This window comes from Cydia strobilella, chromosome 7 (genome assembly GCF_947568885.1).
Source record: "Cydia strobilella chromosome 7, ilCydStro3.1, whole genome shotgun sequence".
Taxonomy (NCBI): Eukaryota; Metazoa; Arthropoda; class Insecta; order Lepidoptera; family Tortricidae; genus Cydia; species Cydia strobilella.
The window spans coordinates 4,690,880-4,706,605 of NC_086047.1; the positions used below are offsets into that span (position 1 = coordinate 4,690,880).

At 36.6% G+C, this 15,726-nt stretch overlaps 3 protein-coding genes across 3 annotated transcripts in view; all 3 read right to left on the reverse strand.

Annotated features, from left to right (window-relative positions):
• LOC134742963 (larval cuticle protein 1-like) overlaps nucleotides 1-15,726 on the reverse strand; it is a 127,592-nt gene that overhangs the window by 81,495 nt on the left and 30,371 nt on the right. The window lies entirely within an intron of this gene.
• On the reverse strand, nucleotides 2,218-2,818 carry LOC134742959 (endocuticle structural glycoprotein SgAbd-8-like). Its single transcript, XM_063676192.1, has 2 exons — nucleotides 2,747-2,818; nucleotides 2,218-2,600 (listed from the first exon to the last, which is right to left on the reverse strand). The coding sequence occupies exons 1-2, from the start codon at nucleotides 2,756-2,758 to the stop codon at nucleotides 2,226-2,228; spliced, it is 387 nt and encodes a 128-aa protein (XP_063532262.1). The 5' UTR covers nucleotides 2,759-2,818; the 3' UTR covers nucleotides 2,218-2,225.
• On the reverse strand, nucleotides 9,246-14,239 carry LOC134742787 (endocuticle structural glycoprotein ABD-4-like). Its single transcript, XM_063675973.1, has 4 exons — nucleotides 14,057-14,239; nucleotides 11,176-11,315; nucleotides 10,226-10,346; nucleotides 9,246-9,407 (listed from the first exon to the last, which is right to left on the reverse strand). The coding sequence occupies exons 1-4, from the start codon at nucleotides 14,066-14,068 to the stop codon at nucleotides 9,246-9,248; spliced, it is 435 nt and encodes a 144-aa protein (XP_063532043.1). The 5' UTR covers nucleotides 14,069-14,239.

Below are 15,726 nucleotides of genomic sequence, written 5' to 3' on the forward strand. Positions count from 1 at the left end.
CACTCTTTCATATTAGTGCGACAGACCGGTCAATTCGAACAACGTGATAATTACTAGATACGAGAACATTACGAGGTCTAATAGATACGTTATAGTTTACATCTCAACTAGTTATCTTTTTTTGCAGTTCGATTCGAGAAACCAATGGGGTTGGCAACTGTCAAAGGTTTGCAGAGACGGCGCTATCATAGCTGCCCCATTTTTTATGAGATTTGGCTTAAAGGCTTTATTTACCCCAAACCTTTAGATTATTTCCTTTTGCAACTACACACATTTTAATAAACTGAATAAAACACACATACAACATTTATAGTCGTTAGCACTAGTCTCTCACGCAAAATAGGTGCAATCGTAGAGTTGCAGAAATCTGTCCGTCCGTGTTAACAATAGTCGTTAGCAACTCTCATTATTTAATTTGCGGAAATTAGCCAAAAAATAAACGGATACCCTAACCCTAATCTCTCGTACCTATTGGTAACGGAATTGAAGAAGGAGTCGGTATGTACCTACGTAATAGAGTTAGACCAAGCTAAGTTGGCAGCGATTTTGATAGCACAGACTGTACAAGTGTTATTTTAAAAGTCAAACTTCTTTGAAATTATATGACGTTTAAAATAACACTTGCACAGTCTGTGCTATCAATTGTAACCCTACAAAATACGGTTGAACTGGCAACAAGTCGTTGTGCAATCCAAAAATAGTCAATGTAGACCCAATAGAAAATAAATTTTAGTGTTTACGAGGGAGGGCCATTGTTAGAAAAGTAAATATCTATGACATTCACAAGGGTTGGGGTAAATAAACGGGTTTATAAAGCCTTTATTTACCCCAAACGGGGCTAGGGATTGACAGGGCAAGCTATGCTGGCGCCATCTGCTAAACACTTCGACCGGCCAACCCCATTGTCATTTCACGCTACAATTATCGTGACGTTTTGGGATATCCATTATCCATTAGATATCCATTGGATGTCTAAGTAATATCTTAAGCAAATCTTAAAGACATCGTTTAAGAGGCCACAAATTTGACATGACTTTCTTAAATATCTTGTTATCGTGTCTGTTTCATAACTAGTGGATATCTAGTTGATATAGATCATTGTTCGAATTGGCCCGAGGGATAGTAGCGTTTCGTTCGCTACGGAGCGTAGACGATTGGCATCTTGGCTACGCACCCGGAGCACTAGATGCTATTAACGTGCCAATTTCATTGATTATATAATATATACTTAACTAAAAAGCTCTATTCCTTTCTCTTGATCTTGAAATCTGAAGTAGCCGAGGTGCAATATAATCCATTTAATTTGCGGTTTTATGCATGTCAAAGTAATTTATTAAAAAAACTGGACGACTGGACTGGACTGGAGTCGGACTCGCCCACCGAGGGTTCCGTACTTGTTAGTATTTTTTCTTATAGCGGCAACAGAGGTACATCATCTATTAAAAATTTCAACTGTCTAGCTATCACGGTTCATGACATACAGCCTGGTGACAGACAGACGGCAAGACGCACGGTGGTGTCTGAGTAAATAAATAGGGTCCCGTTTTTACTCTTTCGGTACGAAGCCCTAAAAAACGGTATTAGATACCAACCTATTGGTGAGCGTCGTTGGGGACACCCGACGTGTCCGACGTGTGTGCGTATGACTCCATATTATCTGCCTAAAGTTGTTTCAGTTTCTCATTCTAAGGTAACCGACAAAGCTCTGAGCATTGTACGTTTAAAGTGGCAAGGCCATTACGGCCCAGCATTTGCCGTCATTCCTATAAGATTTTAGGCAATGAGTTGTTTAGAAATGTACGTAAATTGTGTCCTGTCATTTGTGTCTGACTAATTAAACATATCTCTGGAAACAATAACGGATCAGTTGGAAACAAATTTCGACATCCAGTATTCGGCAAAAAATTATCGCACAAAAGTACTAATTTGTACCGAAAACAAAGGATGGACTTAAACTTTTGACCGGTAACAACTATAGTTGGTCAAACCAAATTGGCAGTAAATAAGAACAAAAAAACTATACTCATCCTTTTCTTTTGGGTGCTAGTACTAGTGTAAGACAAAGATAGTATCTCTGTCTATGTTTGAAATGAGACAGTCCTTTGACACACTATATATAAACAACTATAAAAAAAAACAAGTATTTGGTATATTTATGGTCGGTATAAAAGTACAAAATTAGAAATCACCAAATTAGTATGAGTATTAATAGTTCAGGCCCGAAATTATTGTTGGTTTTCAGGCTGTGGGGGGGCAGTGGCGATGTAGGCCAATGCGCGCTGGATGGCCTCAGGCACCGGGGGGGCAGTGGGAAGGTGGGCTCCCTGGGGCTGGTAGCCGTTCTCGTCGGCGGTGTAAGTCAGCTGAATGTTTCCGTTGTCTCCAGGGTATTGGAACTGGCCGTGCACCTCCAGAGCCTCGACTTCACCGACCTTCTTCAAGTCGCCTTTCTGGTCAGCGCTGATTCCGTTGCCGGTCTCGAAAGAGTACGAGTATGAGCCGTCTCCGTTCACCTCGCTGTCCTGGCGGACTATCGGGACGGGCTCCGTCGAGCCCTGGGGCGCGCCGAAGGCCACTGCGACCAGCACAGACACCAAAATCTGGAAAAACACAAGGTTTGAGTCTCCGGAAATCACTAACACATATCTTTTTTCCATTTTTATCAGCAATCACGGAACTAAACGCGTATTGTTTACTGCATTATATCACTAGCACAAAAAATCCATGCGAATCACTTGACACTTACGATGGACTTCATCTTGTCAATAGTAGTTGGGGAGAAGACGAGTGTGTCTCAACTGGTACCGATACATCCTGTCAATTTGGCTATTTATAGTAAGTGTCAGCGACCACCTCCTTGCATTTCTAGTTGCAAAATTCGTTAGCACTGTACGAAATAAGTAAACATTAGGTGCATTAACGCGTGCCTTGTATGTACTTAGCGGGCGACGTAATGGCTGTCAACAGATCTATCGGTATTTCGAATTTGTTCAGGTTTGGCCTTAGCCCACGCCGGTATTTACGATTGCATTCACTAGAAAGGTGTTAAGGCGTTATTTGTCTCGTTAAGACAATAACGCGATTAGGGATATATCATTGAAAGACGGTATCATTAGATCCAGACAGATCAATTTCTCAATTAGATACGTATTTATTTCGCATGGATTTTGTAATCATCGTGTGTAATTTGATTACTTTGCAATTAAAGACAGTCGAGAAAAAAACTACATTTGAGGAGTCTTTTTAAAGGGCTTATTTCTCTGTGGACACCATACAAAAATAAGCCCTTTTGAAAATACACTCCTAATTATATTATTATTTATTTATTCATTTAGCAATACAAAGATTGTGTTCTAAAATATATTCAAATGTTAAAGAAGTAATATATTAATCACTAGGAGCATGCACACAATGCAAATGCTTTTGCAGCCGCTCGCTTTTGGAGAACACGAGTCAGGCATAAATGCCATCCTCAACATTATAAGTACTTGAGTAGTAATCCAACTGAATGAACATATTGCCAAAACCAAGAGCAACCTTACTTCATAACAATTAAATTTATAGCAACTATCTTATCATACATTGCACCAGTTAAGTAGGTTAAGTTCGCACTGTAAATTCATGGCAATATCATTTTGTTAATGTATTACATGAGAGTTCATTCAATTCTGACGCGCCAGCAGTTCTTGTGTCTGCCATCATCATAGGCAGCAGACAATATTGAACTGTATTTGTAAGACACTAAGATTGAAGATATGTTGCGTAGATTTCTGTAACCGATGTCTCGGTAACTCAAGATGATATGACGCATGATGTCTTAAGGTCAGCATTCCGCGAAGATAACCCAAATATGGGCAAAACGGTGCATTTCTGAAGAAACGTTAATTTTATGCGGTAAAGGAAAAGATTCATATCTAAATCTAGAGACCTTTTACTAATAGGTTTGTAAGTTTCCTTATGTCCGGAGGTTCGGACGGAATTCTCGGCTGAGATGAAGAAAATAAGAGTTTTTCTTTTTTGCACTTAATTTAGTTTATAGAAATGCCCTTCTTTTTGTACCTACAAATCTTGCACCGACCATATACTTAGTTCAAATGTATCAAAAACAGGTTAGCATTAGTAGACTCACATTTATATGAAAAAACATCATGAATTGATTAGCAAATATTACAACTGGCGTGGTCATAAATACCCTGTTTTACTCTTTTCTACAGACGAGCCGAGCTGTGTTACGTGGTAAGATACTAAGGGTAAGAAAACAGGCATAACTTTTTACAGAGTAGTCCGAATTTGATAATTATTTTTTTATTGGATAAGGTATACCTCGCAGTTCATTTACGTCAAGCTTTGATGCAATAATTAAGCACTATCTTAAATAAAGTAAATAGTTATTTAATATTCGTAAATTAGTACGTGGATATTGATCAGACAAATTCATAAATGTTCGTTAAACTTTATTTTATTACCAATTCCATTGAAATTTTCTTGATGCGAACAATTACCCCACATGCGTACTTTTACCCAATAGCTTGCGGAATCTTACCCGCACGGTGGAGGAGTGAGTACCAAGTTGCCAACCCTTGCATTTCATTAAAATTTCACCACTGATAACGGGGTCTGCACATATAAGGGTTCCTAGTTGACTGCGGAAGCCTAAAAAGACAAACCTATTGAAAGAATATTATTAGACTAATAACGGAACCCTAATTTCTTTGACTCACCGTATAGTCCGACAAGAAATTCACAAGAATGTCATATTTTTGACGTAAAATGCTTAAATTTGGCAACAATTTAGTATGTTTTTTTTTTTGTTACATTATATTTGATTTATACTATTTTATATAATTTCTACTACTATAGGCTTGGTAATGTCTTCAAACGCATTTCGTTAGATGAATTTATATAATTATATATTTGTTGGGAGTGGCCGAGTGACTGATGTTGGTTATGATAATTCGGTGAAGTCACGCGTCATTTTAATTACTGCAATGAGTTTCACTCGCGATATTACCAAAATATGTAAGATAGAAATGTTTAATTACACATTAATTATAAATGTAATTATCCCAATTACGACATGAACTGCGAAGGTATTGATGATGTGCCGTTGAAAAGTTTCCAAAGTTGCAAATTGACTACACGGAAAAATTCGGAAAATTCTCATCTTTTGTATATGTATGGGGAGCGAAATTTTCAAATCACAAAATGAAAGTTTTCTTTGTTTCCTGTAATTTTTCCTGAAATTTCAGAGAAATTTTCCTACATTTTTGAAACCATCCGCAACTTGCAATCGTATGTAAAAACCAACGTCCTAATTTTGCTTAGGATTGAAGACTCGGAGCTCTAGACGTATTTTCTTGCTAGTCCGAAGGCCGAGTGGTAGAATTCAGGTAGGTACATATTTATGTGTGTATTTCAGGTGCTCTACAATAGCTGCATCCCTGGTACGGCTTACACGTTTTATGTCACTATGGCCCACGTGATAGCAAGTGGACAGCGTAGCCAATTATCGCTTGCAATTTAAAGTATCACAAATGTATAAAAATAAAACAAATTAGTTGTATGGAACTAAAACATGTGAACTGTAAAATGTAATGTACATTAATAAACTTCATATAATGCATTCACTTAACAATAAAAACTTATTAAAAAACAGCGCGAACCTAATTTATGTTCATGTAAATTAAATATAATCATTAAGCGACACTGACATTAACCTTACAGGTTATTCAATTAAGATTGAATCTTTACTCGATAATGTCGTGTTCAGAACATAAACATGTCAAGCATTTTATTAAAGGTGCAAGTGGTCATTAATACTGGCATTTTGAATCCGAACTAGGTTTACGATGCTTTTTTATAAGCGTCAAATTAGTTTGAATAAAAAAATATAAAATTAATGGAGTTTCATAACATAAAGTTTTAATTAAGGGTCCCCGGCAAGCTCGGTTCTCCATACAAACGTAGTTACGCTTACGCTCTCATTTTAAAAAGTTTGCTCTGAAACTTTCTACTTACAACAGGATAAGGTATATCTATGTCGGTAATAAGTTTATGTAGCTTCAGATAACATAGTTAAAAAATACAGCGAATTTAAGTTTTTCATACAAAACTTGTTTTTGCTCTATTTCGTTTATTTTATAAACTGGAGCTATATAAACTAATTACAAACCTAGATATACCACATGTCATTGTATGTCCAAAGTTTCATTACAATCCAGCACGTAGTTATAAAATTCGTGTAAACGAATTTATAAATAAATAAGATACTTAAAATTAAAATGAGAACGAAACTCCGTTTGTATGGGAAGGTGAAATTCGGCCGAGCTTACCGGGGACTTAAAAACTTTATGTACATAATCATAGATAATTAAATGATCGACAACAAGCATGTGACACCCGTGCAGGCCACTGTAGTGTCAGCCGTGTGCTTCTAATTATCGTAAAGGCCGTAATATAAAGGTACCTACCTAATTATCTATCTACACTCAGTATATTTTTTTCAAATAATTTAACTTAATAATTTAATATTAAATAATCTTAAATAGTTTAATTTTATTGCAAGAATTACAAGGTTGAAGTTGTAGATTATCATGAAGTATATATTTTCTGTTTTGGAAGGCTATGAAACAGCAATATCATATGTTAAGCAATATTTTTTTTCACTTATTCTGTAAAGGACCTATACTTTTCAGTTCATATAAGTAATTTCTCAGCGTGCAGCAGTTGACTTTACTCGGAATGCCTAGGCATTCTAATCTACACGATTACGATACGAAGAAAAACAACGTAAGGATGTTTTTTAGCGAAAATTATACATGCATAATAACCTTAATATCTGGAAGACCGAGCTTTGCCCGGAAAACATATAAAAACTCAAAAATGCGCGTTTTCCCAGAGATAATTAAGCCCTAGCTAGATCCGATTTTTCGCCCCCGATAACCCCCATATAGCAAATTTTATCGAAATCATTAGAGCCGTTTCCGAGATCCCCGAAATATATACAAGAATTGCTCATCTAAAGGTAGGTATAAGATATATTTATTTGTGTAACCTCAAAACAATGAATCAATACGATGAAAAACACATCCTGTGATGTCACAAGTAACCGACCTCCTTTAAATGATTTTTTGTTGATTTTAAAATAATCGAAATCGCAAAATTATAAATGTGTGATCTTGCTGTCAGATGAAATTTCGTTGATTTCATGATCACTGAACGATTTAATTTATCAATAGGAAACGACCATATTCTGATTCTTATTGTTATTCTTATTCTGATTTGTTTAAACTCTTTTTGGGAACCTTAAGTTGCCGGCCTTTAAGGTGGAAGTACGCTCTTTTTTTGAAGGTCGTACCGGTCCAGGAACTTTCTGGAGAAACGCAAAGATGGAAATGTTGTCCTAATTTTAAAATCAGTATTCTCAAGCCACTCTATTGTTTAAACTTAAAACCCAAATAATATTAGATAAAAATTGCCTTCAGCCCATGACCGCTGGTTGCCAACCGACCGGGTCAAGAGGTCATTAGGAGTGAAGTTTATGGCGCGCGACCTTGACACGTGTGGGGAAAGTGATTCGACCGGTTCTTGGGCAAGCAGACGCCACGCCAATCCGATTGTTCGAGAACAACCGAAAGGCGCTCATCCGACGGCCTACCGGGAACTACTTCGTTCGTTTGGCTATTTGTCTCTGTCGCTCGAATATTATGCAAGAGCAATAGAGACGCAGATAACGAAATTTGAATTTTTGATGTTCGCGGAGAGTCTTCTGCTTCGCTCTTTCGCGATTATTTTTCTGCGAATTTTACCTGTTGTATAATTTTTATTGATGACATTATTTTTTTAAATGAACGAGGTACCTAACAAGTGTTTGGGGAAGAAGATGTTATGCATAAACTGTGAGAAAAACCACGCAAAAAATAATAATGAAAAGGAGTTTTTATCATATGTAATAATGTACCTTACCTACGTTACCTACTCGTACAACGACGAAGTGTTTTAATGTTATCTTTAAGTTTACTTCTTATTCAGCCATGTTTCTTGACAACAACATCTCTGTGATAGCAAAGTAAGTACTTAATCGGTATCTAACAATATATGTGTCGTTTTCAAGCAAGAGGTACCACATTGTCGCTTACCATAAGGACGCTCTGACAGGTTTTTCGTATAAAGATACAAGCAATTTTCGCCTTTATGGTAAGCGACAATGTGGTACCTTTTGCTTGAAAACGACACAAATATTATTATTATAATATCTTACCATCAGGTGAGATTGCGGTCAAATAAAGGCAAGCTTTTTGCAATATTTTTTTAAATAAAATAACTCCATAACATAAAACACATTTATTTTAAGATATTAATTAAATACAAATAAAGAAACAATATAAAATGCTTAACACTAATCACATTTGCTTATTTTTTACAGGTTTGTTTTGAAAACAATAATAATATTTATTTATAACAACTAGCACAAATTTCTAAGCCTTTTAAGCTACTTTGTTACATATGAATTGCCTCAGAATGGAAACGACCATAGAATAAGATCTTAAAATTTTGAACAGGTAGATATGAAATTGTCATATTTAAAGTAAAAAGAGGAACTAATTTTAAATAAGCTACACGCTAGTCACGTTATAATGACGTCTTACAGCAAAGCAAGTCTTAAGCAAGTGAATGCGATATACACACTACAAAGTACAATTCAGTTCCAATGCCTGTCTCTGTCCGTTACTGTACTTAAAAGATGGTCATGCACATTATTGAAAACATTATAATGTCAGTGGCGAGGTATAAACTTTTAGTATCACTGAACTTGTGAGATTAGCAAAGAAGCGAACACTTACATTATTCATACACTCAAGAGTAATAAATATCATGCATTTCTCATCAAAATGTTTATACAAGGTGACACTTCTTCCTTGCTTTTGAGTACCTATAGAAACTATAGCAGAATGTCCTGAAGTATGAGCGAAAACGGACTTACGAAAGTTATGAAAGAGAATGACAAAAATTGTCTACAACGAAAGAAAGAAAATAGGAATACGGAACTTGGAGAAAGAAGTAGAAGATGATAAAATAGACTTGACGTAGAGTACATTTAGCAATACTTTTTAGAAAATTGCAATACTGTCCAGGCCGAGAAGTAGCCAAGACCGCGTAACATTATGTCGTATCTGTCATCCCATACATTTTTACGTTAAGCTATTTATAATCGTTCGGCCGTCGAAGACTATTCGCTGTATATCCTATTGAGTTCTGTAGTTCCTGTTGTCAGGGGTCGGAGGCGGCAGCGTGGCGAGGTAATCCAGAGCCTTCTGGATGTCAGCTGGGATCGGAGGAGGGGTCGGGAGATGCGCCCCTTGGGGTTGGAAGCCGTTCTCGTCCGCGATGTAGGTTAGCTGGATAACCTAAAAAGGGAAATTTAATTGCCGTTACTCAATGCTTGGTTCTACCCGCATTTTAGCAGCTGGCTATATCAATATTACCGTCACAGGTGAAATAAAATCTTGTCAAAAATCTCAGCACTAGGTAAAACCGGTTAAGCGGCACCTGACAATAAAATCTAAGTAGCTATTGTTACGCGAGCATCCTTTGTTCAAATCCAGTTGGCTATTTTGATAGCCTACGACTTAGGAACCACCTACCTATAGAAATCAAAAAGATGACATCTATTTGAATTGATATTGTGATCTCGAAAGTTTGATATTGAATGACACTGACTTGCTATTGTGCCATTGTTATATATGACATATGTATTATCAAGATGAGAGGATCAGACTTATAGTTGTGTATCTACTCGTATTCCGTACATGTCTAATGCTCAAGCAGGTGATTGGATAACACAATTCGATAGGGGAGTAATAAGAGTAGAGACATTGTACAACAATTAATTCAATTTTAATTGAATTCAATTTCGACCTGTTACGCACATACCTATAGCATCTTTGCAATTTAATCTAGTACGCCAGATTCTTAGACGTTACGCTACGGCTAACTTTATTAGATCCGTCCACCTCTTTGGTGATCTGCCTCTTAGGACGACATTACCTTGCGCTCTACTAGGCACTCTTTTTGATGCCTAGCATTCGAAGAAAATCATTGGTTCGAAATGCCATGACATGACATGCCACGACCTACCTACTGAAGCAAACTGCAGCTCATTTTAAGAAGAAACATGTTAAAATTTCACAAATCTAAAAAGTGTAAGGCCCTTGTCTTAACTTACCTGGCCATCAGGAGCGGTGTACTGATATTGTCCTTGCGCTGTCAGCGCCTCCTGGTCTGGGACGCCCAAGTTCTTCACATAGCCCTGCTCTTCAGCCGCGATTCCGTTGCCGGTCTCATAACTGAATGATAATAAAAAGAGTAAGAATAGGAGGCAATAAACCAGCAAAGCGGGACTATTTTCACTAGATGTAAATAAGTAATGTGAGCAATTTACTAGGCCTTTTATTAAATCAATTACATTGTTAATTTTGCGAGATGATAACGCGTTCTAACATAATTTCAATCATTCAATAAGCAAAATCTAGCATAACGTCAAATCTTTTTTATATTATTATTCTGTCGTAATTATTTGTATTAACAAAATATTTGTCAATATAACACGAATATGATTAAATAAAACAAGGACACACTTGAGGCATTCATATAAAAGCCTTAAAGGCTGTTATTTGATGACATTTGTCACCAGTAGCAAGGTCCGACTCACCCAAACCTATTCAATTACGTTTTACGTGCTTAAACATTATCACTGCAGTGCTATAACTACGATTAAATTAGAAGAAATAAGTGTTTCGTTTGTCAAAACAAAGTTTTGTACGGAACACTTAAAATTGTAGTACCACGGCGAACAATCATAACGCCCGCCTGATTATTGATGATTTGAACTAATAGGTACCGATCCTGAGGTGAATCTGGTGCATACCTAGTTTCTTAATACATTCCGCACTGGGCACGGTTGCTGCGACTTATAAATTTGTGGTGCCGATGCCGAGGAACAGTCTCGAAAGTGTTCATCTAATATTTGTTATACCGAAGGCCCCTTGGAGGCCCTCGTCATTAAACGTCGAAGGTCTAAAAATAATTTCTCTGGAGATAAACTTAGTGATGTTTCAATATCAGTATTTTGGTAGGAGATTCAATAAATAATGGTGATGTCAATAATAATCTCACCTCCATTTATAAGATCCGTCGGGGTTGATGACCTGCTCCTGCCTGATGATCGGGATGGGCGTCGTGTATTGAGGATCTTGGTAGGTCTGGAAACTGCTGACGTCAGCGCTGGCTGCGGCCACTGCCAAGACGAGGATCACCTAGAAATAAAATAACATTGATTACGTCAACCTAGTCCTTAGAGTGGGATTCGGTTCGATATTACTCGCAATTACGGTTGTCATATGAAAATGTAATATTCTGTCAAAACTCCGGACATCACCCAAAATATCCTGAAAATTTTCTGCACGCCCATTTCGGTAACGACGAGAATATCGTTCACGATCTACCGTTACAATCACCACGATAAAGTATAAAAGCTTATTTTTCATATAAAACCTTTCGTAGGTCCTAGCCCCTTTGCTAGCCACTATATGCTGTAGCTACAGCATAATCTTTCCTTTTCTATGCCCAACTCCAAACTACTAGCTTTTAGTGGTTAGTTGTCGTTTCTAAAACACTCGCCAAGTCCCACCGCAATCAGGATTGTTTGTCAGGAGTATTTGTCAGGACAAAGGACCAAAAATCATGTAAGGGGAAATCCTCAAGTATAGTCCCTACTCCCTACTCCCCTACTCGCAATGCATGTCGCGCGTACGTATATTGGTGCGAGTAGGTAAGCTAACTAGGAGTAATGCCAAATCAATATAACGTTTTGGATTGATTTTTATTTAATGTATAAACGTGGCTCCTGCTGCTAATATGCTTAGGAAGATAATTAACCACCGTCTCCTCTACCTTACCAACCCGACATTATCTTATGAAATTGTATTAACCAAATTAAATTTATTAATTATTAACAAAAGTGTGCTCTGTTTAAAATAAATGTTTTATCATATTATCAAAACTTCTCAAGAAATGAACATCAATCTTGATTACCTTCTTTTGCAATTTAACGCGCACTAAATTAAGTCAACAACTTATCTTAAGGGTAATAAATTTTGTTATTCAGTTTTTCAGTAATAACCAAAAGATCCAAAAGAGGCATAATAATATGTCTTGAAAAATTACTCCGAGACGTTATGGCATTTCCATAAATAAAAGATCTTACTCCGCGGCTTTCGCAAGTGTGCGGACAGATTAACTCACGAATTTCATATTAAAAAGAATGTCTTTATGTTAACAGAAGTAGCCGTGAAACAATAACACTAATAACGGTTTACGATAATGGTACCTAAAGCGATAAACGTATTAAAATCTTGCAAAATAGATAGATGTAATCTAATATTTATCTGTACGAATTGATATTATCACGAATCGTAGTTTGCGTAAGTTCCAGTGAAAAAAGTCACAGTGAATGAACAAGGCATCTATTTGGCTCATTAAGTCCCCGGCAAGCTCGGTTCTCCATACAAATGTATTTACGCTCTCATTTTAAAACGACTAGGTATATTGCTCTGAAACCTTGTACTTACAATAGGATAAGGTATATCTAGGCTTGAAATTAGTTTATGTAGCTTCAGATACCAGAATATAAAAAAAAATCATATAAAACTTGTTTTTGCTCTATTTCGTTTTTTTATATACTAGAGCTATATAAACTAATTACAGACCAACGAGTAGATATACCTAATATCATTATATGTGCAAAGTTTCATTACAATCTAACGCGTAGTGTTAAAATGAGAACGAAACTTCGTTTGTATGGGAAGGTGAAATTCGGCCGAGCGTGCCAGGGACTTACAGTTCCGTCGATTAGTCACAAAGACTGTCATTATTACAATTGAATTATTGCAAAGCTTCCGGGCCTTCCATGGCTTTAATACCTCACCTGTTACTACGCAAAATAAGTTTTTGGCAAAAATTAAATTTTTGGTACAAGCTTTTATCGCTGACTGTACTTTTCTTTCCACAGACAACTAATACTCATCAAGACAATTCTAAAAACCCCAAGCACAATTAGGTTGCGTTGTTTTATCACAGAGTTCCTATGACCACTTCCTGTCTCCATCATCAGATCAGCTCGATGGTACCATAATATTGCATTGTCACCCGACTTACATATGTATGCAAATTTTCAGCTTCATCGGAAACCGGGAAGTGGGTCAAATTTAACTTGCAAGATTTGACCCTTACAAACATGTTACATACATACTTACATTGCAAGTTAAATAAAAGCTTGTAATAAAAAATGCGAATTTTGATGACAAATGGTATTGCACTTATAGCATGGTAAGACTAATAAGTGAGCTTTGAAGTCGATTTTCACATTAAAACTACCTAAAGTCATACTCATCCTCATTCTCATTAGTGATTTTTAAATTTTTTCGCCCTTGTGTAATGTCATCTATTTTTGAAAACTTGTATTGTTTAGTGTTACCGTGCTATGAAAACACCGAACCCTGGTGAGCGGTAATGTGAAACTAAACTTTGAATGGAAGTATAATATTATACTTTCTAGTAGGTATACTAGACTCTTGTTGGTAAATCGAGCTTTTACTTTTACACAGCGTATTTTTATTTTATTTTTGAGTAAGTATAAACTTTTTATTGAACAGTAAAAATTTCGTAGATATAAAACAATACAGGTAATTTTGCAATTCGCATTCTTTCGACCCAGACAATAAAAAGTAACATAAAAAATATGAAAAGTTGTCAATTAAGTACCTACTTCATTCATCATCATCATTAATGCATCTTAATAATTATAGCAGAACATAGTACTCATTGTTTTAGATATCTGTGAGATTCGCTGAGTACATAACTTAGGTAATTATTAATTAACACTTTTCTCATTACCTAAATTTGAAATAGTTCTAGAAAATAAATCTTTCGCTTTAAATTGGTTAACCTCAGCTCAAGACCAGTAAAACTTTAAAAAATAGTTGAGAGCAATACTCACAAAGCGCATCATGTTGTATGTATGTTGGCTGCTGGTTGCAAGTCTGATGACAAAGCTTGGAATGATGCACTCACAACGCACCCCCTGTATTTATACGTAAAAATTGGTTGCAACTACTTATCGTGGCGGATGCGACATGTAATTTAACATATTTTATGGTGCACTCAAGAATCGGCCCTTGCCGACAGAGGAACAGTCATTGTGACACGTTATCTACCAATTGGATTTGAATTGAATTATTGCAATTATGTTGAAACGCGTTTTGATCTCGCAAAATTAACAATTTAAATGTTTTAGTAAAAGGCCTAGTAAATTGCTCACATTACATATTTACATCTAGTGAATATAGTCCCGCTTTGCTGGTTCATTGCCTCCTATTCTTACTCTTTTTATTATCATTCAGTTATGAGACCGGCAACGGAATCGCGGCTGAAGAGCAGGGCTATGTGAAGAACCTGGGCGTCCCAGACCAGGAGGCGCTGACAGCGCAAGGACAATATCAGTACACCGCTCCTGATGGCCAGGTAAGTTAAGACAAGAGCCTTACACCTTTTAGATTTGTGAAATTTTAACATGTTTCTTCTTAAAATGAGCTGCAGTTGGCTTCAGTAGGTAGGTCGTGACATGCATGTCATTTCATGGCATTTCGTTGTACGTCATGACCGAGTGGTGTGACTTTGTCGATATTACGTTATTATCAATACTATGCAACTTGTTTGCCGCCGCGCGCAAGTTAAATAGGTATTATGAAAACAAGGATAATTATGTTTTTAATAAAATAAAAATAAATAAATACACTTTCTACTAAATTCTACATAATTTGTATATTTAATGAAGTGAAAATTGCGGATCTACAGGCTCTTTTTTATTTTAAAAAGCACACGTTTAGTTTTATTAAACAAAATTTAAAGTAAAAAAACCGGCCAAGTGCGAGTCGGACTCGCCCACCGAGGGTTCCGTACTTTTTAGTATTTGTTGTTATAGCGGCAACAGAAATACATCATCTGTGAAAATTTCAACTGTCTAGCGACTCTCTAGCTATCACGGTTCATGAGATACAGCCTGGTGACAGGCAGACAGACGGACAGACGGACAGACGGACAGACAGACAGACGGACATCGGAGTCTTAGTAATAGGGTCCCGTTTTTACCCTTTGGGTACAGAACCCTAAAAATGATTCAAATAGGTTGCTTTAAGTGCTTGACTATTTTATAGCTGGCATAAACTACTTAAATTGGTTGTTATTCACGCTTTTGAATTGTAGATCGTATTCATTGCATATGCATACGACAAATATTAAAGCAAGAAGGTACCTAATTTGGTACATTCGCGTTTTAGAAATTACTCGATGCTTAGTCTCGTTGACCAGTTCACATAATAAATCGGCACTACTTACACTATTTATTACTTACCCAAGCCAATAGGACAATTAAAGAAAGGGTGAGGTCGACTCTCTCATCTTCTCAATTCCCGGTAAATAATAGGCCTTTTGGCCACGTCTTCGAGGTAGTACCTAATGCTAAAACGAAGATGCCCTAGATGCTTTCCCCAACCATCACCATTTCACCAATCTTGATCAAGATCAGGATGGCACAACCCGACAAGTAGTCTTCAAGCAAATCAAAGTAAGTAGTTGCAAATGTTGCAATCGGTAACTCGACCATTTGTG